Source organism: Ursus arctos, unplaced genomic scaffold (assembly GCF_023065955.2).
Source record: "Ursus arctos isolate Adak ecotype North America unplaced genomic scaffold, UrsArc2.0 scaffold_14, whole genome shotgun sequence".
Taxonomy (NCBI): Eukaryota; Metazoa; Chordata; class Mammalia; order Carnivora; family Ursidae; genus Ursus; species Ursus arctos.
In genome coordinates, this window is record NW_026622808.1 from 24,057,239 (window position 1) to 24,084,710 (window position 27,472).

The window sequence follows — 27,472 nt, forward strand, 5'->3', positions numbered from 1 at the left end:
TTCAATGTAGTGTTCAACAATTCATTAGTTGCATATAAAGCCCAGTGCTCATCAGAACATGTGCGCTCGTTATTACCCATCACCCAGTCACCCCATCCCCCCACACCCTCACTTCTCTAACCCTCAGTTTGTTTCCCAGAGTCCAGAGTCTTTCATGGTTTGTCTTCCCTCTGATTCGTCTCATTTCGTTTTCCCTCCCTTCCCCTGTGGTCCTCCATTCTATTCCTTATGTTCCACATAGGAGTGAAATCATTTGATAATTGTCTTTCTCTGCTTGGCTTATTTCACTTAACATAATCCCCTCCGGTTCCATCCATGTCAATGCAAATGATGGGTATTCACCCTTTCTGATGGATGAGTAATATCCCTTTGTATATATGAAACACATCTTCTTTATCCATTTGTCTGTTGAAGGACATCTCAGTTCGTTCGACAGTTTGGCTATTGTGGACAATGCTGCTATGATCATTAGGGTTCACGTGCCCCTTCTTTCACTACATCTGTATCTCTGGGGTAAATACCTGGTAGTGCAATCAATGTTGCATTGGGTAGCTCTATTTTTAACATCTTGAGGAACCTCCACACTGCCTTCCAAAGTGGCTGTACCAACTGGCATTCCCACCAACAGTGTAAGAGGGTTCCCCTTTCTCCACAACTTCACCAACATTTGTTCGTTCCTGTCTTGTTAAGTTTAGCCATTCTAACTGGTGTAAGATGGTGGCTCACTGTGGTTTTGATTTGTATTTCCATAATGGCTAGTGACGTTGAACATTTTTCATGTCTCTGTTAGGCATTTGTATGTCTTCTTTAAAAAAGTGTCTCTTCATGTCTTCTACCCATTTCTCAACTGGATTATTCGTTTTAGGGGTGGTAAGTTTGAGAAGATCTTTGTAGATCTTGGATACCAGTCCTTTGTCTGTAGTGTCATTTGCAAATATCTTCTCCCATTCCATGGATTGCCTTAGTTTTGTTGACTGTTTCCTTGTGGTGCAGAAGCATTTTATCTTGATGAAGTCCCAAAAGCTCATATTTGCATTTCTTTCCCTTGCCATTAGAGACCTGTCTTGAATGAAATTGCTGAGGCCAAGGTCAAAGAAGTTATTGCCTATGTTCTCCTCTAGGATTTTGTTGGATTCCTGTCTCACATAAAGGACTTTGATCCTTTTGAGTTTATCATGGTATATGGTGTAAGAAAATAGTCTAGCTTCATTCTACTGGATGTGGATGTACTGTTTTCCCAGTACCATTTATTAAAGAAACTGCCGTTTTTCCATTGGATGTTCTCTCCTGCTTTCTTGAAGATTAGTTGACCATAGAGTTGAGGATCCATTTCTGGGTTCTCTATTCTGTTCCATTGATCTATGTGTCTGTTTTTGTGCCAATAAAAAATAAAAAAATAATAAATAATATAAAAGGCTATCTGGATGATCACAGCTTTGTAATGTAACTTGAAGTCAGGCATCGTGATGCTCCCCAGCTTTGGTTTTCTACATTCCCCTGTCAATTTGAGGTCTTTTCTGGTTCCATACAAATGTTAGGATTATTTGTTCCAGCTCTGTGAAAAATGTAATTGGTATTTTGATAGGGATGGCATTGAATGTGTAGATTGCTCTGGGCAGCATGGACTGTTTTTGTTTTTTTAACAAGTTTATTTAATTATTTAACAGAGACAGAGCAAGACAGCCAGAGAGAGAGGGAACACAAGTAGGGGGAGTGGGAGAAGAAGAAGAAGCAGGCTCCCAGCAGAGGAGCCTGATGTGGGGCTCGATCCCAGAATGCCGGGATCATGCCCTGAGCCGGAGTCAGATGCTTAACGACTGAGCCACCCAGGCCCCCCAGCATAGATGTTTTTAACAAGGTTTATTCTTCCAATCCATGAGTCTAGAATATTTTTCCATCTCTTTGTGTCTTCCTCCATTTTTTCATAAGTATTCTGTGGTTTCTAGAGTAGAGATTCTTTACCCCTTTGGTTAGGTTTATTCCGAGGTATCTTATAGTTTTGGGAGCTATTGTAAATGGAATCAATTCCTGAATTTCTTTTTCTTCAGTTACATTGTTAATGTATAGAAAAGCAACTGATTTCTCTGTGTTGATTTCATATCCTGCCACGTTGCTGATTGCTGTACGAGTTCAAATAACTTGGGGTCGAATCTTTAAGGTTTTCCACATAAAGTATCATGTCATCAGCTAAAGACAGAGAGTTTGACCTCTTCTTTGCCAATTTGAATGCCTTTTTAATTATTTTTGTTCTCTGATTGCTGAAGCTAGGACTTCTAGTACTACATTGAACAATTATAGTGAGAGTGGGCCTCCTTGTACTGTTCCTGATTTTAAATGAAAAGCTCTCATTTATTCCCCATTGAGAATGATATTCCCTTTGGGCTTTTCATAGATGACATTTATGATATTGTAGTTTGTTCCCTTTATCCCTGTACTTTGAAGAGTTTTATTTTTTAAAACATTTTATTCATTTATTTGACAGAGAGAGAGACAGCCAGCGAGAGAGGGAACACGAGCAGGGGGAGTGAGAGAGGAAGAAGCAGGCTCCCAGCGGAGGAGCCTGATGTGGGGCTGGATCCCAAAATGCCAGGATCACGCCCTGAGCAAAAGGCAGACACTTAACGACTGAGCCACCCAGGTGCCCCATTTGAAGAGTTTTAATCAGGAAAAGATGTTGTCAAATGCTTTCTCTGCATTGACCGAGAGGATTATATGGTTCTTGTCTTTTCTTTTATGGATGTGCTCTATCATGTTGATTGATTTATGGATGTTGAACCCCCCTTGCATTCCAGGAATAAATCCCACCTGGTCATGGTGAATAATCCTATTAATGTATGGTTGTATCCTATTGAGTAGAATCTTAATGAGCATTTTGGCATCCATGTGCATCAGGGATATTGGCCTGTAATTCTCCTTTTTGATGGGTTCGTTGTTTGGTTTGGGGATCAGGGTAATGCTGGCCTCATAGAACGAGTTTGGAAGTTTTCCTTCCATTTCTATTTTTGAAACAGCTTCAGTAGAACAGACATTGTTTCTTCCTTACATGTTTGGTGGAATTCCCCTAGGAAGCCATCAAGACCTGGACTCCTGTGTTTTGGAGGTTTTGGATGACTGTTCCAATTTGTTTGTGGTTATTGGTCTGTTCAGATTGTCTGTTTCTTCCTGTTTAAGTCTTGGTAGTTTAGAATTTTCTAGGAATGTGACCATTTCTCCTAGATTGCTTACTTTGTTGGCATCTAATTGCTGGTAATAATTTCTAATAATTGTTTTATTTCTGTGGTGTTAGTCATGATCTCTTCCCCTGCTTCATGACTTTATTAATTTGGGTCCTTTCCCTTTTCTTTTGGACAAGTCTAGCCAGTGGATTATTGATCTTATAAATTCTTTCATAAAACCAGCTTCTAGTTTCTTTGATCTGTTCTACTGATTTTCTAGGTTCCTTTTCTTTTTTTATTAATAGTTTTTTAATATGTTAGTTACCATAAAGTATATCCTTAGTTTTTGATGTAATGTTCCATGATTCATTATTTGTGTATAACTCTCAGTGTTCCATGGAGTATGTGTTCTCCTTAATCCCATCACCGGCCTATCCCAGTCCCCCACCCCCCTCCCCTCTGAAGCCCTCAGTGGTTTCTATTTCATTTATCTCTGCTCTAATCTTTATTATTTCTCTTCTCCTGCTTGGGTTAGGTCATGTGTTTATTTAAATTCCAGTTAGTTAACATACAGTGAAATATTAGCTTCAGGGGTAGAATTTAGTGATTCAATGCCTTCATAAACCCTGGGTGCTCATCACTACAAGTGCCCTCCTTAATCCCCATCATCTAATTCACCCATCCCCCTAACCACCTATCTCCTCAGTTTGTTCTCTATAGTTAAGAGACTATTTCCTGGTTTGCCTTATTGTTTTTCTCCCACTATGTTCATTTGTTTAGTTTCTTAAAATTCACACATGAGTGAAATCATATGGTAATGGTCTTTCTCTGGCTGACTTATCTCACTTTGCATAATATACTCTAGCTCCATCCAGGTCATTGTAAATGAGAAAATTACATTCCTCTAGATGGCCGAGTAATATTTCATTATATATAGGTATGTATGTGTATGTATACCCGTTTTTTATCCATTCATCATTCGGTGGACATTTGGGCTCTCTCTATAGCTTGGTTATTTTTAATATTGCTGCTGAAAACATCAAGGTGGAAGGACCCCTTCAAATTAGTATTTTTCCATACTTTTGGTAAATATCTAGTAGTGCAACCTACAACATGGGAGAAGACATTTGCAAGTGACATATCTCATCAAGAATTAGAATCTGAAGTCTATAAAGAACTTACCAAACTCAACACCCCCCAAAAAAATAAACCAGTTAAGAAATAGGCAGAAGGTATGCATAGACATTTTTCAAAGAAAACATCCAGAAGGCCAACAGACACATGAAAAGATGCTCAACATCACTCATCAACGGGGAAATACACATCAAAACTACAATGAGATATCAACTCACACCGGTCAGAATGGCTAAAATTAAAACACAGGAAAAAACAAGTATTTTCGAGGATGTGGAGAAAGGGGATCCTCTTGCATCGCTGGTGGGAATGTAAACTAGTACCACTCTGGAAAATAGTATGGAAGTTGCACAAAACATTAAAAATAGAGCTACCCTATAACCCAGCAAATGCACTACTAGGGATTTACCCAAAAGATGTATGGACTTTGTATCTCAGAACCCTATGTTCCTTGTCTAGAATATGTCAGTACTCAACATATATTCCTCAAATGCAGGAAAGCATTTTTCTTTCAAACGGTAATACCTGCCCTCTTAGGGAAAGGGCTACAGAGAGAGGGATTCTTAATCAGAGATGTAAGGTCACTTCCCTTAAACAGGATCACATCAGTAAAATATGTATATTTCTTTCTTGATAAGAAAATATAAATTATAGCATGTCACTCTGCTAATAATGCCCATTTGCCCTAATCAAGACTATAATGCAGTATCACCTCACACCTGTCAGAATAGCTAAAATCAACAACACAAGAAACAACAGTTGTTGGTGAGGATGTGGAGAAAGGGGAACACACTTGCCCTGTTTGTGGGAATGCAAACTGGGGCAGCCATCTGGAAAACAGTATGTAGATTCTCAAAAAAAAAAAAAAAAAAAAAAAGAAAGAAAGAAAAGAAAAAGAACTACCCTATGATCCAGGAATTGCACTGCTAGGTATTTACCCGAAGAACACAAAAATATTAAATCAGAAAGATACACACACAGAAAGTTTTTAGCAGCATTATCTACAATAGCCAAACTTGGAAACAGCTCAAGTGTCAGTCAACAGATGAATGGATAAAGAAGATGTGGGAGATTGATGTATATGGGATATTATTAATAAAATGAAATGAAATTATGCCATTTGCAATAACATGGAAGGAGCTAGAGAGTATTATGCTAAGTGAAATAAGTCAGTCAGAGAAAGACATGTGACATATGATTTCAGTCGTACGTGGAATATAAGAAACAAAACAAATAAACGCAGGGGAAAAAAGAGAGAAAAAGAGACAAGCCATGAAACAGACACTGAACTACATGGAACACCCTCTTGGTTATCAGAGGGGAGGTGGAGGGGGATGGATGAAATGGGGGATGGGGATTAAGGAGGGCACTTGTGATGAGCACCGTGTGCTGTATTGAAGTTGAATCACTATACTGTTCACTTGAAACAAATATGACACTTAGGTTAACTAACTGACATTTAAAGAAAAACATAAAAACATGAAAAAACAGCATAATAAGTAAATAAATGAAGCACAATTACTTGAAAAATTTTACACTCTTTTTTTTTTCTTTCCTTGTAGTCATCTCCACCACATGGAAACAGACAATGATACAGCGATTTCAAAGTTTCTTCTTCTGGGATTTTCTGAGGATCCAGAAGTGCCGTCTCTCATATTTGCTCTTTTCCTCTCCATGTACCTGATCACTGTGTTTGGAAACCTTCTCATCATCATGGCCGTCAGCTCAGACTCCCACCTCCACACACCCATGTACTTCTTCCTGGCCAACCTGTCCTTTGTAGACATCTGTTTCACCTCCACCACTGTCCCCAAGATGCTGTGGAACATCCAGACTCAGAGGAAAGTCATAACCTATGCAGGCTGCATCACCCAGATGTACTTCTTCATAATCTTTGGTGACTGCGATGACTTTCTCCTGACCGTGATGGCCTATGACTGCTTCGTGGCCATCTGTCACCCCCTGCACTACACGGTCATCATGAACCCCCGGCTCTGTGGACTGCTGGTTCTGGTGTCCTGGGTCATCAGTGTTCTCAATTCCTTGTTACAAAGCTTAATGGTGTTGCATCTGTCCTTCTGTTCAGAGGTGGAAATCCCCCACTTTTTCTGTGAACTCAATCAGGTCATCAGGCATGCCTGTTCTGATACCTTTCTTAATTACATGTTGATGACTTTTAGAATTGTACTACTGGGTGGTGCTCCCCTGGCTGGAATCCTTTACTCTTACTCTAAGATTATTTCCTCCATGCATAGGATCTCATCAGCTCAGGGCAAGTATAAAGCATTTTCCACCTGTGCATCTCACCTCTCAGTTGTCTCCTTATTTTATTGTACAAGCCTAGGAGTGTACCTTAGCTCTGCTGCTCCCCAGAGCTCCCACGCAAGTGCTGTGGCCTCGGTGATGTACACGGTGGTCACCCCCATGCTGAACCCCTTCATCTACAGCCTGAGGAACACAGACATAAAGAGGGCTCTGAAATGGTCATTAGGGTTCCAGTGATATAAGGGCCCATCATCCAGGGAATGAAGACTTGCCCATGTTTTTAGGGCTCACAGCCTCAGAGCCAGGAACTACCATTAACTGATCAGGCTGTGGAAGCAGAAGTTGCTCCTTCTATATATTTTCTGGAATTTCCATTTGTTTGAGTTCAACTTCTCCATACATTTAAGTAACTCACTTTACTAAGCTTCTGCTCTGATACCCAGACTGCTTTCCTCTTTGTCCATTATCATACATTCCTAAGTTTTTTTCCCAAACTTGGTTCTCAAATGCCTGGAAATTTCTCTATCTTACATGGGGCAAGTAGGATTTCTTAAAAATAATTTTATTTCAAATGGCTTTTACTATGTTATGTAAATTTTCCCTAGATTTCCCAAAAATAATCATGATTATATTCTTCATGTGGAAGAAACTACACTTGGCCACTAAGCCCTTCACATAAACTTTTGTAGATGAAAATACAAATCCATAGTTTTCACCTTGAGTCTGTGAGTGTTTTTACATCACTACTATCACTCCTCTTCCTGAGAATGTGGACTCTAACATTGTTCTAAGACTCAGGCTACTGACAGAGATGCTCAGGCTAGAAAAGCCGGGCACCCCCTGCACCCCTGTGCTGTGGACATTCCCACAGATGCTTCCCTGACCAGAGCCTCTGCTGTGGCTGCACCAGCCCTTGGGTTCTTACTGTGACTGCAAGACAGGCCTCAGCAGCACCATCAGAGAACCCTAATAAAACCAGGTTTATTCCTGGGGTCCTGGAGTGCACAGGGGATCCCAAAGGCCATTCAACGCAGTCTCAAAGGGAGAGAGAGAGAGTTGGAGAGGAGAGAGTGCCACTGAGGAATCAACCTTTAGTAGGGTCCATGGCCAGCGTGCTAAGGGTTTGTGGGTTCACACTTTATGGGAGATTTTCATATGATTAGAATTTGCGTGCTGAATGGGAAAAGCAGGGCCAGTCCTGTCTCCCTATGGAGGTTTACCAAGGGCTTTTTGAAAAGGTAATTCATTGGGGGGGGGCAGCCTGAGGGCTTCTCTGGTCACACAGGACAGTGTGTTTATTCCACCTGACTGCCTTAGAGATGCATGCCTCAGAAATCAAAAGCTGGATGTCAGGCAGTTACTCTAGAAAGGTGTTCTTGTGTTTCTCAAGTGGTCTCCTGCTCTTATTCTGTGATTCAGCTCCCTGTCCTGGAAGCCTCCCACAACCCCTGGCAGACAGGGATCAGCAATTATCTCTCTCCCAGGGGCATCTACAGGGAAAGACACATTTGAACAAACAGATTGAGCAGGGATATCCTTAGTGTCAGGATGACCATAAATAGGATGATGCAGAATTTCAAAACATCCATTTTGTTACTACACAAAACATTTCTTTTTTATGATTTCCTTCCTTCTATTCATGTTGGTCTTGTTTATTCTTTGGGAAAGGGTCCTTTGAATAGAAAATCAGTACCAGATACTGATTGAGAGCAGACATTCCAAATGTGAATTGTCTTAATTTAATTTCATTGGTTACATATCCCCATAGACACTGCTTTCTTTATTGTTAGGAGAGATATCTTCCATCCCTGTTTGCTGTGAATCAGCTCTACCAGTGCTCCAGGTCCTGCCCTCAGCCATGCTCCTCTACACTTTGTCCTTTCAACTGTATCACCGAAGTATAATTATATACAGTGAGCTGCACCTGTTTAAAGTATACAGCTTGACATTCGTGGTGAGCACAGCACAACATAAAGTGTTGTTGGTTGAACCACTAATTTGCATACCAGAATCTACTGTAACTTTGTGTTACACTTTGATAAAAAAAAATTTTTTAAATGAAGTGTACAGAGAAAGACAACTTCGTAAGTTTTCCCTCATTTGTGGAACATAAGAAATAGCAGGGAGATCGGTAGGAGAAGGAAGGGAAGAATGAAAGGGGGGCAAATAGAAGGGGGCATGAACCACAAGAGACTATGGACTCTGAGAAACAAACTGAGGGCTTCAGAGGGGAGCGGGTGGGGGGATGGAATAGGCTGGTGATGGGTATTAAGGAGGGCACGTATTGCATGGTGCACTGGGTGTTATACGCAAGTAATGAATCATGGAACTTTACATCAAAAACTAAGGATGTACTGTATGGTGACTAACATAACATAATAATAAAAAAACTGAATTGTACTGTCTGATGCATAGAGAAGTTGTATGAAATTTAGGAGAGCATTCTGAATGATTCTGTTTCTATATAATTCCAGAAAGTGCGCAATAAGCTTTAACTACTAGGTTCTGTAGCCTATTAAAATTTAATGCAGAAGATATGAACAGACACTTTTCCAATGATGACATAGAAATGGCAAACAGACACATAAAAAATGTTCAAAATCATTAGCCATCAGGGAAATTCAAATCAAATCCACACTAAGATACCACCTTATGCCAGTTAGAATGGAAAAATCAACAAGGCAGGAAACAGCAATTGCTGCAGAGGATGTGGAGAAAGGGAATCCCTCCTACATTGTTGGTGGGAATGCAAGTTGGTGCAGCCACTCTGGAAAACAGTGTGCAGGTCCCTTAAAAAGTTAAAAATTGAGCTACCCTATGACCCAGCCATTTCAATACTGGGCATTTACCCCAAAGATACAGACATAGTGAAGAGAAGGGCCATATGCACCCCAATGTTCATAGCAGCATTGTCCACAATAGCTAAATCGTGGAAGGAACCGAGATGCCCTTCAACAGATGACTGGATTAAGAAGATGTGGTCCATATATACAAAGGAATATTTCTCATCTATCAGAAAGAACGAATTCTCAACATTTACTGCAACATGGACGGCACTGGAGGAGATAATGCTAAGTGAAATAAGTCAAGCAGAGAAAGACAACTATCATATGATTTCTCTCATCTATGGAACATAAGAACTAGGATGATTGGTAGGGGAAGAAAGGGATAAAGAAAGGGGGGGTAATCAGAAGGGGGAATGAAACATGAGAGACTATGGACTATGAGAAACAAACTGAGGACTTCAGAGGGGAGGGGGGTGGGGGAATGGGATAGACCGGTGATGGGTAGTAAGGAGCGCACATATTGCATGGTGCACTGGGTGTTACACGCAACTAATGAATCATCGAGCCTTACATCGGAAACCGGGGATGTACTGTATGGTTACTAACATAATATAATAAAAAATCATTAAAAAAAAAAGAAGAAAAAAGAAACCAGGGATGTACTGTATGGTGACCAACATAATATAAAAAAAAAATTTTTTTAATTTAATGCCCCTGAGCCTTGGTTTTCTAATTTCTGAAGATAACATGGGATAATAAGACTAATTTCAAAGAGATATTGTGGCTAATAAACAAAGGTGTGGTCATGTTTTGTAGATCCCTACAAAAATGTTCAAAGTGAAGGGTGTGATGGGTGTGTGTGTGTGTGTGTGTGTGTGTGTTTATACACATTTTTTTTGAAGTAAACTTAGGCGCTCGTATGCACAAGCGTGGACTCATTATTAGGCCATCTTTCAATTCAAAAGGAAACTTGAGAGAAAGTGGGAGAGGATAACAATGAAAAGAATGCAATACGTGCCCTCCTTATATTGCATGGGGCACTGGGTGTTATACGCAAGTAATAAATCATGGAACTTAAAATAAATAAATAAATAAATAAATAAATTTTTAAAAAGAATGAAAAGAATGAATATTTAGATTAGCAACACGGTAAAAGGATGTAAAAATGTGGACACCAAGATTTAAGATAGAACAAATCGCCTAAGGATTCAGTTTTTCTACCTTAGTGTCTGTAAGTCAGCTCGGCTCATGGCACGGGAGAGTTTCTGTACCAGCTATTGGAGCTGAGCAGCTCCAAAGTGACTTCAGATTTGTCTACTTGAAGTAGGATTTCGATACCGAATATCCTTATCCAAGAGAATAAAAATGAATAAGGCCCAAGGGTGAATTCATTTCTCTTGAACCAAGTGTATTGGATTATTGTCTGGATTAGATTTTTACTGTGGTTGCAACAAATGGCCATGCTGTTCCTTAAAACAAATCATTTATTTTCTGATAGTTCTGGAAGCCAGAAGACTGAAATAAGTCCCCCTGGGCTAAAATCACTGTGTCTGCAGAAAGAGTTCATTCTGAAGGTCTGGGGAGAATAGGTTTTCTTGCCTATTCCAGCTACAGAGCCACCTGTACTCCCTGACCCATGTGCCCTCCCTTTATCATCAAGGCCAGCAACATAGCACCTCAAAATCTCTCTGTGACTCCAAGAGTTCTGCCTCCCTCTTCCACAGGTGGAGGACTCCTGTGACCTATTGAGCCCACCTGGATAATCAGAATAACATTACCCTAGTGTCAGCTGACTGGCAATGTTGATACCATTGGCAACCTTACTTCTCCCTTGTCATGACACAAGACATATGCACAGATTCTGTAGGTTAAGATGAGGAAATATTCTGGGGACATTACTGTGCCTATTAAGATATATTCATGGATATATTTGGTGTCAACTCACAGGACCTCACTTTGAAGGATCACGCAAATTTATTTCGGACTCTAGCCTGAGTACTAAGACTTTTCTCCCCAAAGCACACACAAAGAGGAACACATGGTTTGTTTATTAACATCACCCCAAAGGTATAAATGATAAAGTAAACAATCAACAAAATAAATTCAATATCATCTCAAGGTTAAGGGGATGTGCTAGGTTAGACCTCTGGAAGGCAGGCAAGTTCATGAGAATGAGGAATACAAAACTGGATTCACCTGACTTCTACTCTGGTCTCCCAGGAACAGAGTATCCATCAGAATATTTTCCTTTCCGTCCAGACCAGTGGCCCGCAGGGATTGAGTACTCTGAGGTGGGAGTAACAATGGAAACAGCGCCTAGTGAGCAGACACAGGGAGCTGTAAATATCTCCTCTGCTTCAGAACGTCAGCATGTGAATCCTTGGACTGGCCGGGACATGGTTGTTATTTTGTGTTCCTAAGTCTGGCTAGGTGACCCAAGCTTCACTGCTCCTGCTGTCCTGTCTGGGAACAGAGCTCTGTCTCCATCATCAACCATCTGGAGATGAATTCAGACCTGCACACAGAGGCTTTCATCTTATAGACCCCACCCAGGTGAGTCTGAGAGCTCAGCAGGTATTTCAGGAAAGGATCAGAGAGAATGGAAGCTGAGAACTTTTACCTGAGGTCACCTGAGACTAGGTAGACACATTTATAATTAATTTATGTGATGTGTTCTAAAGAGAAGTGTCCTTTGGACTCAGCAATACAGGCATAATTGTTGACAATACGTGGTGGGAATGGAAGGGCAGTTGGATGCGACAGAGGAAGGGAATGGGAGACATTAACTGGTTCCAGTGAAATTAGAACATATTCAAGGAGTCTGCAGCTGAGGGGAGCAGGAAAATGGAGTAGTTGGCTTGCAGATCTGTGCAGTGACCTTTTTAGGATGTGCTGTTTTTGAGCATGTTCTCTATTTAGAGAAAGTTCCAGACCCATGCAGGTAGCTGCTCCCTTGCAACAGCAGTTCCTGAGACATACAGTTCTCAGCATCTTCTCTCGCAGTGAGTATTCACATGAGAAATTGTGTTTCTTATGCAAAATGGGGTATGCTAACTAGCTTTACTTTGTAATACTTCATTACCAAGGGTAATGAGTATACAATGGAGACATTTGTGAAAAGAGGAGAAAACTCAGCCAAATCTGTTCACTAGAGAAAAGAACTCAATTACTCACAGGCAGGAACTGTGCTGTAAGCTTCTTACATGTAGTGATGAGCCCAGTCTGCCACCCCAGGAGGATGGGTGCTGCTATCCCCACTATCCGTCTAAGGATAGTCACCTTTGGAACGGATTGCTTGTCTCTTCAAAGATCAAACATCTTATATGTTGCAGATATGATGTTCAAAACCTAGTTTTCTGATTCCAAACGTTTTGCCCTCACAATCATTCGGAAAAATCTTTTATTATTTCATCTTTAAAAATCCCTTCCTATTGCCTACATTGGGTATTACATCCTGTATTTTCTCCTGTAAATTGCAGCTTTATTCCCTCTGCACATTTTCCTAGAGGGATATTCAATCATGAAAACGTCCTCACAGCATAAAAACAGCTCTCCATTCTTGTTTCTTTTCTGCTTTCTTAATTATTCTGGGCATCAGGGCAGTGGACTGGGGCTGGAATACTGCCAGAACCAGGGAAGCTTTCTGCTTATCAGTCTCTCAGGAACCCCCTGAGCTTATTAGATCTCCTTGACCCCTCATGTCCATTTCTTTCTATGTTTTATGAAGCTTCTTTTGTGTTTATTTACATATGGGCCACAATGTGATCATATCAAAATAGAGCCCATGTTTCCACATCTACTAACTAGAATTTAAGTACCATTTACACACTCTTCAGGGTAAGGGTAATTTGATGTTGACAGTTTGCCTTTTACCTTTTTCTTTCAACATTATTGTGGCTGGGGGTGAGAAAAGCATGATAGTAACAGTGTTAGGAGGTCAGAGTGCACAGTGTGTGTGTGTGTGTGTGTGTGTGTGTGTGTGTGCGCGTACCTGTGTGTTGTGGGGCATAAGCAGTCCACAGGGCAATGGTACCCGAGTTCATATACTCCAATTAGTGACCCTTAAATGCCAGAATATTAATCAACTGATAGAAATAAGGAAGGGATCCATCTCTATTCACAGAATACCTTGGAACACAATTAATAAGATGCAAAGAACACCATATGAAGGAAGAACTCCCTGTGTCTTGAAGTCCCGTCAGTGGCAGGAAAGCCCCCTCGGTCCTCAACGTTCTCTGCCACCACCTCTCCTCTCTCTCCCTCTTGCTCATTCCCTCACCGCACTGACTGCATGTTGAGATCTGCAGATCTGCAGTAAGTGTCTTCTGCAGGGACTTTGCTGTGCTTTCCCTGCAGGGCACACACCTCCCCCAGATATCCTCCTGCCTCCTGCTCAGTCTTTCTGGAACCTCTGTTAAAATGTCACCTTCTTGGCAGGTCTTCCTGAACTCCTATTAAACATAGCACCCTCCCCATCTACTCTGTTTATACCTACCTTTTTTCCCTTTATAACACCTGTCACTGTCTGATATTATATATTATTTTAATTCATTGTATATATTCTTTTTCCATCATTGGATTGTATGAATTTTTTATTCCCTCCATGTTTTTATTTAAATTCCAGGTAGTTAACACACAGAGCAATACTAGTTTCAGGTGTAGAATTCAGTATTTCATCGCCTCCATAAACCCTGGGTGTTCATCACCAGTGTGTCCTTCTCCATCCCCATCATCATTTCGCCCAACCCACGTCCACCTCCCTCCAACAACTCTCAGTTTGTGCTCTATAGATAATAATTTGTTTCCTGGTTTACCGCAGTTTTTTTCTCCCACTCTGATTATTTGTTTAGTTTCTTAAAATCCATACATGAGTGAAATTATATGGAAATTGTCTTTATCTGACTGACTTATTTCACTTAGCATGATACACTCTACCTCCATGCAAGTCATTGCAAATGACAAAATTGCATTCCTCTTGATGGCTGAGTAATATTCCATTATATATATACAACATCTTCTTTGTCCATTCATCATTTGGTGGACATTTGGGCTCTCTCCATAATTTGGCTATTGTTGATAATGCCACTATAAATATTGGGGTGCATGTAGACCTGAAAATTATTACTTTTCTATCTTTTGGGTAGATACCTAGTAGTGCAACCTACAACATGGGAGATCATATTTGCAAGTGACATATCTCATCAAGAATTAGAATCTGAAATCTATAAAGAACTTACCAAACTCAACACCCCCCCCAAAAAAAAAACAAACCAGTTAAGAAATGGACAGAAGGTATGAATAGACATTTTTCCAAAGAAAACATCCAGATGACCAACAGACACATGAAAAGATGCTCAACATCACTCAACATCAGGGAAATACACATCAAAACTACAATGAGATATCAACTCACACCGGTCAGAATGGCTAAAATTAAAACACAGGAAAAAACAGGTATTTTCGAGGATGTGGAGAAAGGGGATCCTCTTGCATTGCTGCTGGGAGTGTATACTAGTACAACCACTCTGGAAAATAGTATGGACTTGCACAAAACATTAAAAATAGAGCTACCCTACAACCCAGCAAATGCACTACTAGGGATTTCCCCAAACGACGTATGTACTTTTGTATCTCAGAACCCTATGGTCTTTGTCTATAAGATGTCACTACTCAACATATATTCCTCAAATACAGGAAAGCATTTATCTTTCAAACTGTAATACCTGCCCTCTTAGGGAAAGGGCTGAAGGGACAGGAATTCCTAATCAGAGATGTCAGGTCACCTCCATTAAATGGGATCAGATCTACATATATATATTTTTCATGATAGAAAAATATAAATTAGAGCATGTCACTCTGTTAATAATGCCCATTTGCCCCTAATCAAAACTATAATGTAGTATCACCTCACACCTGTCAGAATAGCTAAAATAAACAACACAAGAAAAAACAGTTGTTGGTGAGGATGTGGACAAAGCGGAACACTCTTGTCCTGTTGGTGGGAATGCAAACTGGTGCAGCCATCTGGAAAACAGTAGTTTTCTCAAAAAGTTAAAAAAAAAAAACACAAAAATGAACTGCCCTATAAAAAACAGTTGTTGGTGAGGATGTGGACAAAGCGGAACACTCTTGCCCTGTTGGTGGGAATGCAAACTGGTGCAGCCATCTGGAAAACAGGTAGTTTCCTCAAAAAGTTAAAAAAAAAAAACACAAAAAATGAACTGCCCTATAATCCAGGAATTGGACTGGTAGGTATTTACCCAAATACACAAAATATTAATTCAGAAGGATAAATGCCCAGAAAGGTTTTAGCAGTATTATCTACAATACCACTATGGAAACAGCCCAGATGTCAGTCAATAGATGAATGGATAAAGAAGATTAGGCAGATATATGATGTGTATGGAATATTACTCATTCATAAAAAAAAATGAAATCTTGCCATTTGCAATAACATGGGTGGAGCTAGAGAGTATTATGCTAAGTGAAATAAGACAGCCAGAGAAAGACAAGTGACATATGATTTCAGTCATATGTGGAACTGAAGAAACAAAACAAATAAACCCAGTGGAAAAAAAGAGAGAAAAAGGGAAAAACCCAGAAACAGCCTACAGAGAACACCCTCTTGGTTACCAGAGGGGAGGTGGAGGGGGATGGAAGAAATGGGGGATGGGGATTAAGGAGGGGACCTGTGATGAGCACCAGGTGTTGTATGGAAGTGTTGAATCTCTGTACTGTTAATTTGAAACAAATATGACACTTTAGGTTAGGTAACTGATATTTAAAGTAAGAGTTTGAAAAATGAAAAAAAAAAGGTAACAAATAAATAAATGAAGCCCAATTACTTGAAAATTTTTATGCCCTATTTTTTCTTTCCTTGTAGTCATCCCCACCACATGGAACCAGACAATGATACAGGAATTTCAGAGTTTCTTCTTCTGGGATTTTCGGAGAAACCAGAATTTCAGCCCCTCCTATTCGGGCTTTTCCTCTTCATGTACCTGATCACTGTGTTTGGAAACCTGTTGCTCATCCTGGCCGTCAGCTCTGACTCCCACCTCCACACCCCCATGTACTTCTTCCTGGCCAACCTGTCCTTTGTAGACATCTGCTTCACCTCCACCACCATCCCCAAGATGCTGTGGATCATCCAGACTCAGAGCAAAGTCATATCGTATGAAGGCTGCATCACGCAGATGTACTTTTTCATAATCTTTGCAGACTGCGATGACTTTCTCCTGACCATGATGGCCTATGACAGGTTTGTGGCCATCTGTCACCCCCTGCACTACACGGTCATCATGAACCCAAAGCTCTGTGGACTGCTGGTTCTGCTGTCCTGGATCATCAGTGCTCTTAATTCCTTGTTACAGAGCTTAATGGTGTTGCGGCTGTCCTTCCGTACAGAGGTGGAAATCCCCCACTTTTTCTGTGAACTCAATCAGGTCATCGGGCATGCCTGTTCTGATACCTTTCTTAATGACATGATGATGACTTTTGGAATTGTACTGCTGGGTGGTGCTCCCCTGGCTGGAATCCTTTATTCCTACTCTAAGATAGTTTCCTCCATACATAAAATATCATCAGCTCAGGGCAAGTATAAAGCATTTTCCACCTGTGTGTCTCACCTCTCTATTGTCTCCTTATTTTATTGTACCAGCCTAGGGGTGTACCTGACCTCTCCTGCTACCCAGAGCTCCCACGCAAGTGCAGTGGCCTCAGTGATGTACACGGTGGTCACCCCCATGCTGAACCCCTTCATCTACAGCCTGAGGAACAGAGACATAAAGAGGGCTCTGAAAAGAATCATTGGGGTTCCAGTGATGTAAGGGACCATTGTCCTGGGACTGAAGACTTGCCCATGTTTGCAGGGCTCACAGCCTCAGAGCCAGGAACTGCCATTAACTGATCAGGCTGTGGAAGCAGATATTGCTTCTTATATATATTTCCTGGAATTTCCATTTTTTGAATTCAACTTCTCCATACATTTAAGTAACTAACTTTACTAAGCTTCTGCTCGATAACACAGACAGTTTTCTCCTTTGTCCATTTTCATACATTTCTAACTTTTTTCCCCAACCTTGGTTCTCAAATGCCTGGAAATTTCTGTATCGTACATGGAGCAAGTTGGATTTCTTAAAAATAATTTTATTTCAAATGGCTTACACCATGCCATGTAAATTTTCCCTAGATTTCCCAAGAATAATCATGAGTTGTAGCCTCATTTGGAAGAAACTACACTTGGCCACTAAGCCCTTCACATAAACTTTTGTAGATGAAAATACAAAACCATAGTTTTCACCTTGAGTCTGTGAGTGTTTTTACATCACTACCATCACTCCTCTTCCTGAGAATGTGGACTCTAACATTGTTCTAAGAGTCAGGCTCCTGACAGGGATGTTCAGGCTAGGAAAGCCTGGTCACCTCCTGCAACCCTGTGCTGTGGACATTCCCAGAGATGCTTCCCTGACCAGAAGAAGCTCTGCTGTGGCTGCACCAGCCCTTGGGTTCTTACTGTGATTGTAAGACAGGCCTCAGCAGCACCCATCAGAGAACCCTAATAAAACCAGGTTTATTCCTAGGGATCCTGGAGTGCACAGGGGATCCCAAAGGCAATTCAAGGCAGTCTCAAAGGGGGAGAGAGAGAGTTGGAGAGGAGAGAGAGAGTGCCACTGAGGAATCAACCTTTAGTAGGGTCCATGGCCAGAGTGTTAAGGGTTTGTGGGTTCACACTTCATTGGAGATTTTTACATGATTAGAATTTGGGTACTGAATGGGAAAAGCATGGCCAGTCCTGTCTTCCTATGGAGGTTTACCAAGGGCTTTTTGAAGAGGTACTTCATGGGGGTGGGGGGGCAGCCTGAGTGCTTCTCTGGTCACACCTGAGTCCGTAAGTATCTCTCTCCCAGGGGCATCTACAGGGAAAGACAAATTTGAACAAACAGATTGAGCATGGATATCCTTAGTGTCAGGATGACCATAAATAGGATGATGCAGAATTTCAAAACATCCATTTTGTTACTACACAAAACATTTCTTTTTTATGACTTCCTTCCTTCTACTCACATTAGGCTTTGTTTATTCTTTGGGAAAGGGTCCTTTGAATAGAAAATCAGTACCAGATACTGCTTGAGAGCAGACATTCCAAAGGTGAATTGCCTTAATTTAATTTCATTGGTCCCATATCCCAATAGACACTGCTTTCATTCTTATTAGGAGAGATATCTTCCATCCCTGTTCGCTGTGAATCAGCTCTACCAGTGCTGCAGGTCCTGCCCTCAGCCATGCTCCTCTACACTTTGTCCTTTCAACTGTATCACCGAAGTATAATTATATACAGTGAGCTGCACCTGTTTAAAGTATACAGTTTGACATTCGTGGTGAGCACAGCATAACATAAAGTGTTGTTGGTTGAACCACTAATTTGCATACCAGAAACTACTGTAACTTTGTCCGTCAACTACAGTTTGATAAAAAATATTTTTAAATGAAGTGTACAGAGAAAGACAATTATCATATGGTTTCCCTCATTTGTGGAACATAAGAAACAGCAGGGAGATGGGTAAGAGAAGGAAGGGAAGAATGAATTGGGGGGGTAAACAGAAGGGGGAATGAGCCAAGAGTGAAAAAGGACTCTGGGAAACAACCTGAGGGCTTCAGAGGGGAGAGGGTAGGGGATTGGGATAGGCTGGTGATGGGTATTAAGGAGGGCACGTATTGCATGGTGCACTGGGAGTTATAAGCAAGTAATGAATCATTGAACTTACATCAAAAAGTAAGGATGTGCTGTACGGTGACTAACATTCCATAATAATAAAAAGAACTGAAATGTACAGTCTGATGCATAGAGGAGTCGTATGAAACTTAGAAGGATATTCTGAATGATTCTGTTTCTATATAATTCCAGAAAGTGTGCAATAAGGTTTAACTACTTGGTTATGAAGCTTATTAAAATTTAATTCCGCTGAGCCTCAGTTTTCTAATTTCTTAAGATAACATGGGATAATAAGACCAATTTCAAAGAGATATTGTGGCTAATAAACAAAGGTGTGGTCATATTTTGTAGATCCCTACAAAAATGTTCAAAGTGAGGGGTGTGATGTGTGTGTGTGTGTGTGTGTGTGTGTGTGTGTGTATGTGTGTGTCTTTATACACATTTTTCTTTGAAGTAAACACAGGCGCTCATATGCACACCTGTGGACTCATTATTAGGCCATATTTCAATTCACAAGTAAACTTGAGAGAGAGTGAGAGAGGATAAGAATGAAAAGAATGAATATTTAGATTGGTGCGACAGAAAAAGGATGTAAAAATATGGACACCAAGATATAAGACAGAACAAATCGCCTTAAGGATTCAGTTTTTCTACCTTAGTGTCTGCAAGTCAGACGGCTTATGGCACGGGAGGTTTTCTGTACCAGCTATTGGGGCTGAGCCGCTCCAAAGTGACTTCAGATTTGTCTACTTGAAGTAGGATTTCGATACTGAATATCCTTATCCAAGAGAATAAAAATGAATAAGGTCCAAGGGTGAATTCATTTCCCTTCAACAAAGTGTATTGGATTAATGTCTGGATTAGATTTCTACTGCGGTTGCAACAAATGGCCATGCTGTTGCCTTAAAACAAATCATTTATTTTCTGATAGTTCTGAAAGTCAGAATGCTGAAATAAGTCCCCCTGGGCTAAAATCACTGTGTCTGCAGAAAGAGTTCATTCTGAAAGTCTGGGGAGAATAGGTTTTCTTGCCTATTCCAGCTACAGAGCCACCTGTACTCCCTGACCCATGTGCTCTCCCTTTATCATCAAGGCCAGCAACATAGCACCTCAAAATCTCTCTGTGACTCCAAGAGTTCTGCCTCCCTCTTCCACAGGTGGAGGACCCCTGTGACCTATTGAGCTCACCTGGATAATCAGAATAACATTACCCTAGTGTCAGCTGACTGGCAATGTTGATACCATTGGCAACCTTACTTCTCCCTTGTCATGACAGAAGACATATGCACAGATTCTGTAGGTTAAGATGCAGAAATATTCTGGGAACATTACAGTGCCTATTAAGTCTTATTCTTGGATATACTTGGTGTCAACTTTGAAGAATAATGCAAATTTATTTCAGACTGTCTAACCTGAGTACTTAGACTTTTCTCCCCAAAGCACACAAGACGAGGAACACATGGCTTATTTATTAACATCACCCCAAAGCTATAAATGATAAAGTAAACAATCAACTAAATAAATTCAATATCATCTCAAGGTTAAGGAGATGTGCAAGGAGGTTAGACCTCTGGAAGGCAGGCAAGTTCAGGAGAATGAGGAATACAAACTGCAGTCACCTGACATCTACTCTGGTCTCCCAGGAACAGAGTCTCAGCAGGAAACGTTTCCTTACTGTCCAGACCAGTGGCCCACAGGGAATGAAGTGCTCTGTGGTGGGAGTAACAATGGAAACAGCACCTAGTGAGCAGACACAGAGAGCTGTAAATATCTCCTCTGCTTCAGAACTTCAGCACGTGGATCCTTGGACTGGCCGGGACATGGTTGTTATTGTTGGGTTCCTAAGTCTGGCTGGGGGGCCCATGCTTCACTGCTTCCTGCTGTCCTGTCTGGGAACAGCGCTTCGGTCTCCATCATCAACCATCTAGAGATGAATTCAGTCATCCACACAGAGACTTTCATCTTATAGACCTCACCCAGGTGAGTCTGAGAGCTCAGCAGGTATTTCAGGAAAGAGAGAATGGAAGCTGAGAACTTTTACCTGAGGTCACCTGAGATGAGATAGCCTCCTTTATAATTAATTTATGTAATGTGTTCTAAAGAGAAGCACCCTTTGGACTCAGCAACACAGGCATCATTGTTGACAGTATGTGGCAGGAATGGAAGTGCAGTTGGATGCGACAGAGGAAGGGAATGGGAGACATAAACTGGTTCCAGTGAAATTAGAACATATTCAAGGAGTCTGCAGCTGAGGGCAGCAGGAAAACAGAGTAGTTGGCTTGCAGATGTGTGCAGTGAACTTTTTAGGATGTGCTGGTTTTGAGTGTGTTCTGTGTTTATAGAAAGCTCCAGAACCATGCAGGTAGCTGTTCCCTTGCAACAGCAGTTCCTGAGACATACATTTCTCAGCCTCTTCTCTTGCAGTGAGTATTCACATGAGAAATTGTGTTTCGTATGCAAAAAGGGGTATGCTAACTAGCTTTACTTTTAATACTTCATTACCGAGGGTGTGTATACAATGGAGACATTTGTGAAAAGAGGAGAAAACTCAGCCAAATCTGTACTGGTGAAAATAACTCACTTACTCAATGAAGGAACTGTGCTATCTTACATGCAGTGATGACCCCTGTCTGCCACCCCAGGAGGATGGGTGCTTCTATCCCCACTATATGCCTAAGGATAGTCACCTTTGGAATGGATTGCTTGTCTCTCCTAAGTTCAAACAGCTTATATGTGGTAGATCTGAGGTTCAAAACCTAGTTTTCTGATTCCAAAAATTTTACCCTCCAATCATTCGGAAAAATCTTTTATTATTTCATCTTTAAAAATCCCCTCCTATTGTCCTACATTGTGTCGTACATCCTGTATTTTCTCCTGTAAATTGCAGCTTTATTCCCTCTGCACATTTTCCTAGAGGGATATTCAATCACGAAAACGTCCTCACAGCATAAAAACAGCTCTCCATTCTTGTTTCTTTTCTGCTTTCTTAATTATTCTGGGCATCAGGGCAGTGGACTGGGGCTGGAATACTGCCAGAACCAGGGAAGCTTTCTGCTCATCAGTCTCTCAGGAACCCCCTGAGCTTATTAGATCTCCTTGACCCCTCATGTCCATTTCTTTCTATGTTTTATGAAGCTTCTTTTGTGTTTATTTACATATGGGCCACAATGTGATCATATCAAAATAGAGCCCATGTTTCCACATCTACTAACTAGAATTTAAGTACCATTTACACACTCTTCAGGGTAAGGGTAATTTGATGTTGACAGTTTGCCTTTTACCTTTTTCTTTCAACATTATTGTGGCTGGGGGTGAGAAAAGCATGATAGTAACAGTGTTAGGAGGTCAGAGTGCACAGTGTGTGTGTGTGTGTGTGTGTGTGTGTATGTGTGTGTGTGCGCGTACCTGTATGTTGTGGGGCATAAGCAGTCCACAGGGCAATGGTACCCGAGTTCATATACTCCAATTAGTGACACTTAAATGCCAGAATATTAATCAACTGATAGAAATAAGGAAGGGATCCATCTCTATTCACAGAACACCTTGGAACACAATTAATAAGATGCAAAGAACACCACGTGAAGGAAGGACTCCCTGTGTCTTGAAGTCCTGTCCGTGGCAGGAAAGCCCCCTCGGTCCTCAACGTTCTCTGCCACCACCTCTCCTCTCTCTCCCTCTTGCTCATTCCCTCACCGCACTGACTGCATGTTGAGATCTGCAGATCTGCAGTAAGTGTCTTCTGCAGGGACTTTGCTGTGCTTTCCCTGCAGGGCACACACCTCCCCCAGATATCCTCCTGCCTCCTGCTCAGTCTTTCTGGAACCTCTGTTAAAATGTCACCTTCTTGGCAGATCTTCCTGAACTCCTATTAAACATAGCACCCTCCCCATCTACTCTGTTTATACCTACCTTTTCTTCCCTTCATAGCACCTGTCACTGTCTGATATTATATATTATTTTTTAATTCATTATATATATTCTTTCTCCATCGTCAAATTGTATGGACTTTTTTTCCCTTCCATGTTTTTATTTAAATTCCAGGTAGTTAACACACAGAGAAATACTAGTTTCAGGTGTAGAATTCAGTATTTCATCGCCTCCATAAACCCTGGGTGCTCATCACCGCAAGAGCCCTTCTTCATCCCCATCATCTATTTCACCCATCCCCCATCTACCTCCCTCCAGCAACCCTCAGTTTGTTCTCTATAGATAAGAATTTGTTTCCTAGTTTACCTCAGTTTTTATCTCCCACTCTGATTATTTGTTTAGTTTCTTAAAATCCATATATGAGTGAAATCATATGGAAATTGTCTTTCTCTGACTGACTTATTTCACTCTAGCTCCATGCAAGTCATTGCAAAAGACAAAATTGCATTCCTCTTGATGGCTGAGTAATATTCCATTATATATATATATATATATATATATATATATATATATATATATATATATATATATATGCCAACTCTTCTTTATCCATTCATCGGTCGGTGGAATTTGGGGCTCTCTCCATAGTTTGGCTATTGTTGATAATGCCACTATAAACATTGGGGTGCATGTATCCCTTCAAATTATTATTTTTCTATCTTTTGGGTAGATACCTAGTAGTGCAACCTACAGCATGGGAGATGATATTTGCAAATGACATATCTCAACAGGAATTAGAATCTGAGATCTATAAAGAACTTACCAAACTCAACAACCCCCCCCAAAAAAAAAACAAACCAGTTAAGAAATGGGCAGAAGGTATGCATAGACATTTTTCCAAAGAAAACATCCAGATGACCAACAGACACATGAAAAGATGCTCAACATCACGCAACATCAGGGAAATACACATCAAAACTACAATGAGATATCAACTCACACCGGTCAGAATGGCTAAAATTAAAACACAGGAAAAAACAGGTATTTTCGAGGATGTGGAGAAAGGGGATCATCTTGAATTGCTGGTGGGAGTGTAAACTAGTACAACCACTCTGGAAAATAGTATGGACTTGCACAAAACATTAAAAACAGAGCTACCCTACAACCCAGCAAATGCACTACTAGTGATTTCCCCAAACGACATACGGACTTTTGTATCTCAGAACCCTATGGTCTTTGTCTAGAAGATGACATACTCAACATATATTCCTCAAATACAGGAAAGCATTTCTCTTTCAAACTCTAATACCTTCCCTCTTAGGGAAAGGGCTGAAGGGACAGGAATTCCTAATCAGAGATGTCAGGTCACCTCCATTAAATGGGATCAGATCTACACACACACACACACACACACACACACACAAATATATATATATTTCTACCTTGATATGAAAATATAAATTAGAGCATGCCACTCTGTTAATAATGCCCATTTGCCCTTAATCAAAACTATAATGCAGTATCACCTCACACCTGTCAGAATGGCTAAAATCAACAACACAGGAAACAACAGTTGTTGGCGAGGATGTGGAGAAAGGGGAACACTCTTGCCCTGTTGCTGGGAAAGCAAACTGGTGCAGCCATCTGGAAAACGGTATGTAGTTTCTTCAAAAAGTGAAAAACTAGGACTACTTTATGATCCAGCAATTACACCACTGGTTATTTACCCAAAGAATACAAAACATGAATTCAAAGGGATACACACATTGGGATGATTTTAGCATTATCTACAATAGCCAAACTATGGAAACAGCCCAGGTGTTAGTCAATAGATGAATGGATAAAGAAGATGTGGTGTGTGTGTATATATATGGTGTGTTTGTGTGTACACATACACACAAATCTTATTCATAAAACAAAATGAAATCTTGCCATTTGCAATAACATGGATGGAGCTAGAGAGTATTATGCTAAGCAAAATAAGTCAGTCAGAGATTTCAGACATGTGGAATTGAAGAAACAAAACAAATAAACCCAGGAGAAAAAAGAGAGAAAAAGAGACAAACCAAGAAACAGCCTACAGAGACCACCCTCTTGGTTACCAGAGGGGAGATGGAGGGGGATGGATGAAATGAGGGATGGGGATTAAGGAGGCGACCTGTGATGAGCACCAGGTGTTGTATGAAAGTGTTGAATCACTGTACTGTTCACTTGAAGCAAAATTGACACTTTAGGTTAACTAATGACATTTAAAGTAAAAGTTTAAAAAATGAAAAAAAAAACCCATACTAAATAAATAAATGAAGCCCAATTACTTGAAAATTTTTATACTATTTTCTTTTCTTTCTTTGTAGTCATGTCCACCACATGGAACCAGACAATGATACAGGAATTTCAGAGTTTCTTCTTCTGGGATTTTCAGAGAAACCAGAACTGCAGCCCCTGATATTTGGGCTTTTCCTCTCCACGTACCTGATCACTGTGTGTGGAAACCTGCTCCTCATCCTGGCCGTCAGCTCTGACTCCCACCTCCACACCCCCATGTACTTCTTCCTGGCTAACCTCTCCTTTGTAGACATCTGTATCACCTCCACCACCATCCCCAAGATGCTGTGGAACATCCAGACTCAGAGCAAAGTCATAATCTTTGCAGGATGCATCACGCAGATGTACTTTTTCCTACTCTTTGCAGGTTGGGATGATTTTCTCCTGACCGTGATGGCCTATGACCGCTTTGTGGCCATCTGTCACCCCCTGCACTACATGGTCATCATGAACCCCCAGCTCTGTGGGCTGCTGATTCTGCTGTCATGGATTATCAGTGTTCTTAATTCCTCGTTACAGAGCTTAATGTTGTTACGGCTGACCTTCTGTACAGGCATGGAAATCCCCCACTTCTTCTGTGAACTCAATCAGGTCATTGGGCATGCCTGTTCTGACACCTTTCTTAATGACATGGTGATGAATTTTGCAACTGTCCTGCTGGCTGGTACTCCCCTGGCTGGAATCCTTTACTCCTACTGTAAGATAGGTTCCTCCATACATAGGATCTCATCAGCTCAGGGCAAGTATAAAGCATTTTCCACCTGTGCATCTCACCTCTCAGTTGTCTCCTTATTTTATTGTACGAGCCTAGGAGTGTACCTTAGCTCTGCTGCTACCCAGAGCTCACACGCAAGTGCAGTGGCCTCGGTGATGTACACGGTGGTCACCCCCATGCTGAACCCCTTCATCTACAGCCTAAGGAACATAGACATAAAGAGGGCTCTGAAAAGAATCATTGGGGTTCCAGTGATGTAAGGGTCAGTGGTCCTGTGGCTGGAGGAGTGCCCACGATTGCAGGGTCACAGCCTCAGAACCAAGAATTGCCATTCTTCAATCAGGTTGTGTAAGTAGAATCTGCTTCTCCTACTTAATTCTTGGAATTTCCTTTTTTTTTTTTTAATAATTTAACTTCTCCATACATTTCAATAACTCACTTTATTAAGCTTCTGCTCTGATACACGGACAGTTTTCTCCTTTGTCCATTTTCATACATTTCTTACTTTTTCCCCAAATGTGGATCTCAAATGCCTGGAAATTTCTGTATCTTACACGGGAAATGTTGGATTTCTTAAAATTAATTTTATTTCAAAGGACTTATACCATGTCAAGTAAATTTTCCCTAGATTTCCCAAAAGAATAATCATGACTTGTATTTCTCTTATGGAAGAAACTAAACTTGGCCACTAAGCCCTACACATAACCTTATTGTAGAGGAGAATACAAAACCAGTTTTCACTTTGAGTCTGTCAATCTTGTTTCACCACTTCCTTCACCTCTGTTCCTGATAACGTGGACTCTAACACTGTTCCCTTTAAGTCTCAGGCTACTGACAGGGATGCTCAGGCTAGGAAAGCCCGGGCACCCCCTGCGCCCTGTGCTTATGGACATTCCCACTGATGCTTCCCTGACCAGAGCCTCTGCTGTGGCTGCACCAGTCCTTGGGTTCTTACTGTGATTGCAAGACAGGCCTCAGCAGCACCCATCAGAGAACTCTAACAAAACCAGGTCTTTTCCTCACAGGTCCTGGAGGGCACATGGGATCCCTAAAGCCATTTGGAGATGTCTCAAAGGGGGAGAGAGGCATTTAGAGGGAAAGACAGAGCACTGCTGAGGGATCCCCCTTTATTAGGGTCCATGGCCAGAGTGTTAGGGGTTTGTCGGTTCACAATTTATGGGAGATTTTCATATGATTAGAATTTGGGTGCTGAATGGGAAAAGCAGGGCCAGTCCTGTCTCCCTATGGAGGTTTACCAAGGGCTTTTTTGAAGAGGTACTTCATGGGGGTGGGGGGGGCAGCCTGAGAGTTTCTCTGGTCATTGTTACCCACACCTCACAGTGTGTTTATTCAACCTGACTGCCTTTGAGATGCATGCTTCAGAAATCAAAAGCTGAATGTCAGGCAGTTACTCTAGAAAGGTGCTCTTGTGTTTCTCAAGTGGTCTCCTGCTTTTATTCTGTGATTCAGCTCCCTGTCCAGGAAGCCTCCTGCAGGCCCTGGCAGACAG

At 41.1% G+C, this 27,472-nt stretch overlaps 2 protein-coding genes across 2 annotated transcripts; both read left to right on the top strand.

The window, feature by feature from the left end:
* The first annotated feature begins 5,864 nt into the window (after positions 1-5,864).
* LOC113250138 (olfactory receptor 7A17-like) lies at positions 5,865-17,169 on the top strand. The gene is made up of 2 exons (XM_026491513.4): positions 5,865-6,361; positions 16,224-17,169. The coding sequence occupies exons 1-2, from the start codon at positions 5,865-5,867 to the stop codon at positions 17,167-17,169; spliced, it is 1,443 nt and encodes a 480-aa protein (XP_026347298.3).
* An 8,120-nt stretch (positions 17,170-25,289) lies between these two features.
* On the top strand, positions 25,290-26,222 carry LOC113249276 (olfactory receptor 7A17-like). Its single transcript, XM_026490785.3, has one exon. It carries the CDS (start codon positions 25,290-25,292, stop codon positions 26,220-26,222), a length of 933 nt encoding a protein of 310 aa, XP_026346570.2.
* Positions 26,223-27,472: the final 1,250 nt, after the last annotated feature.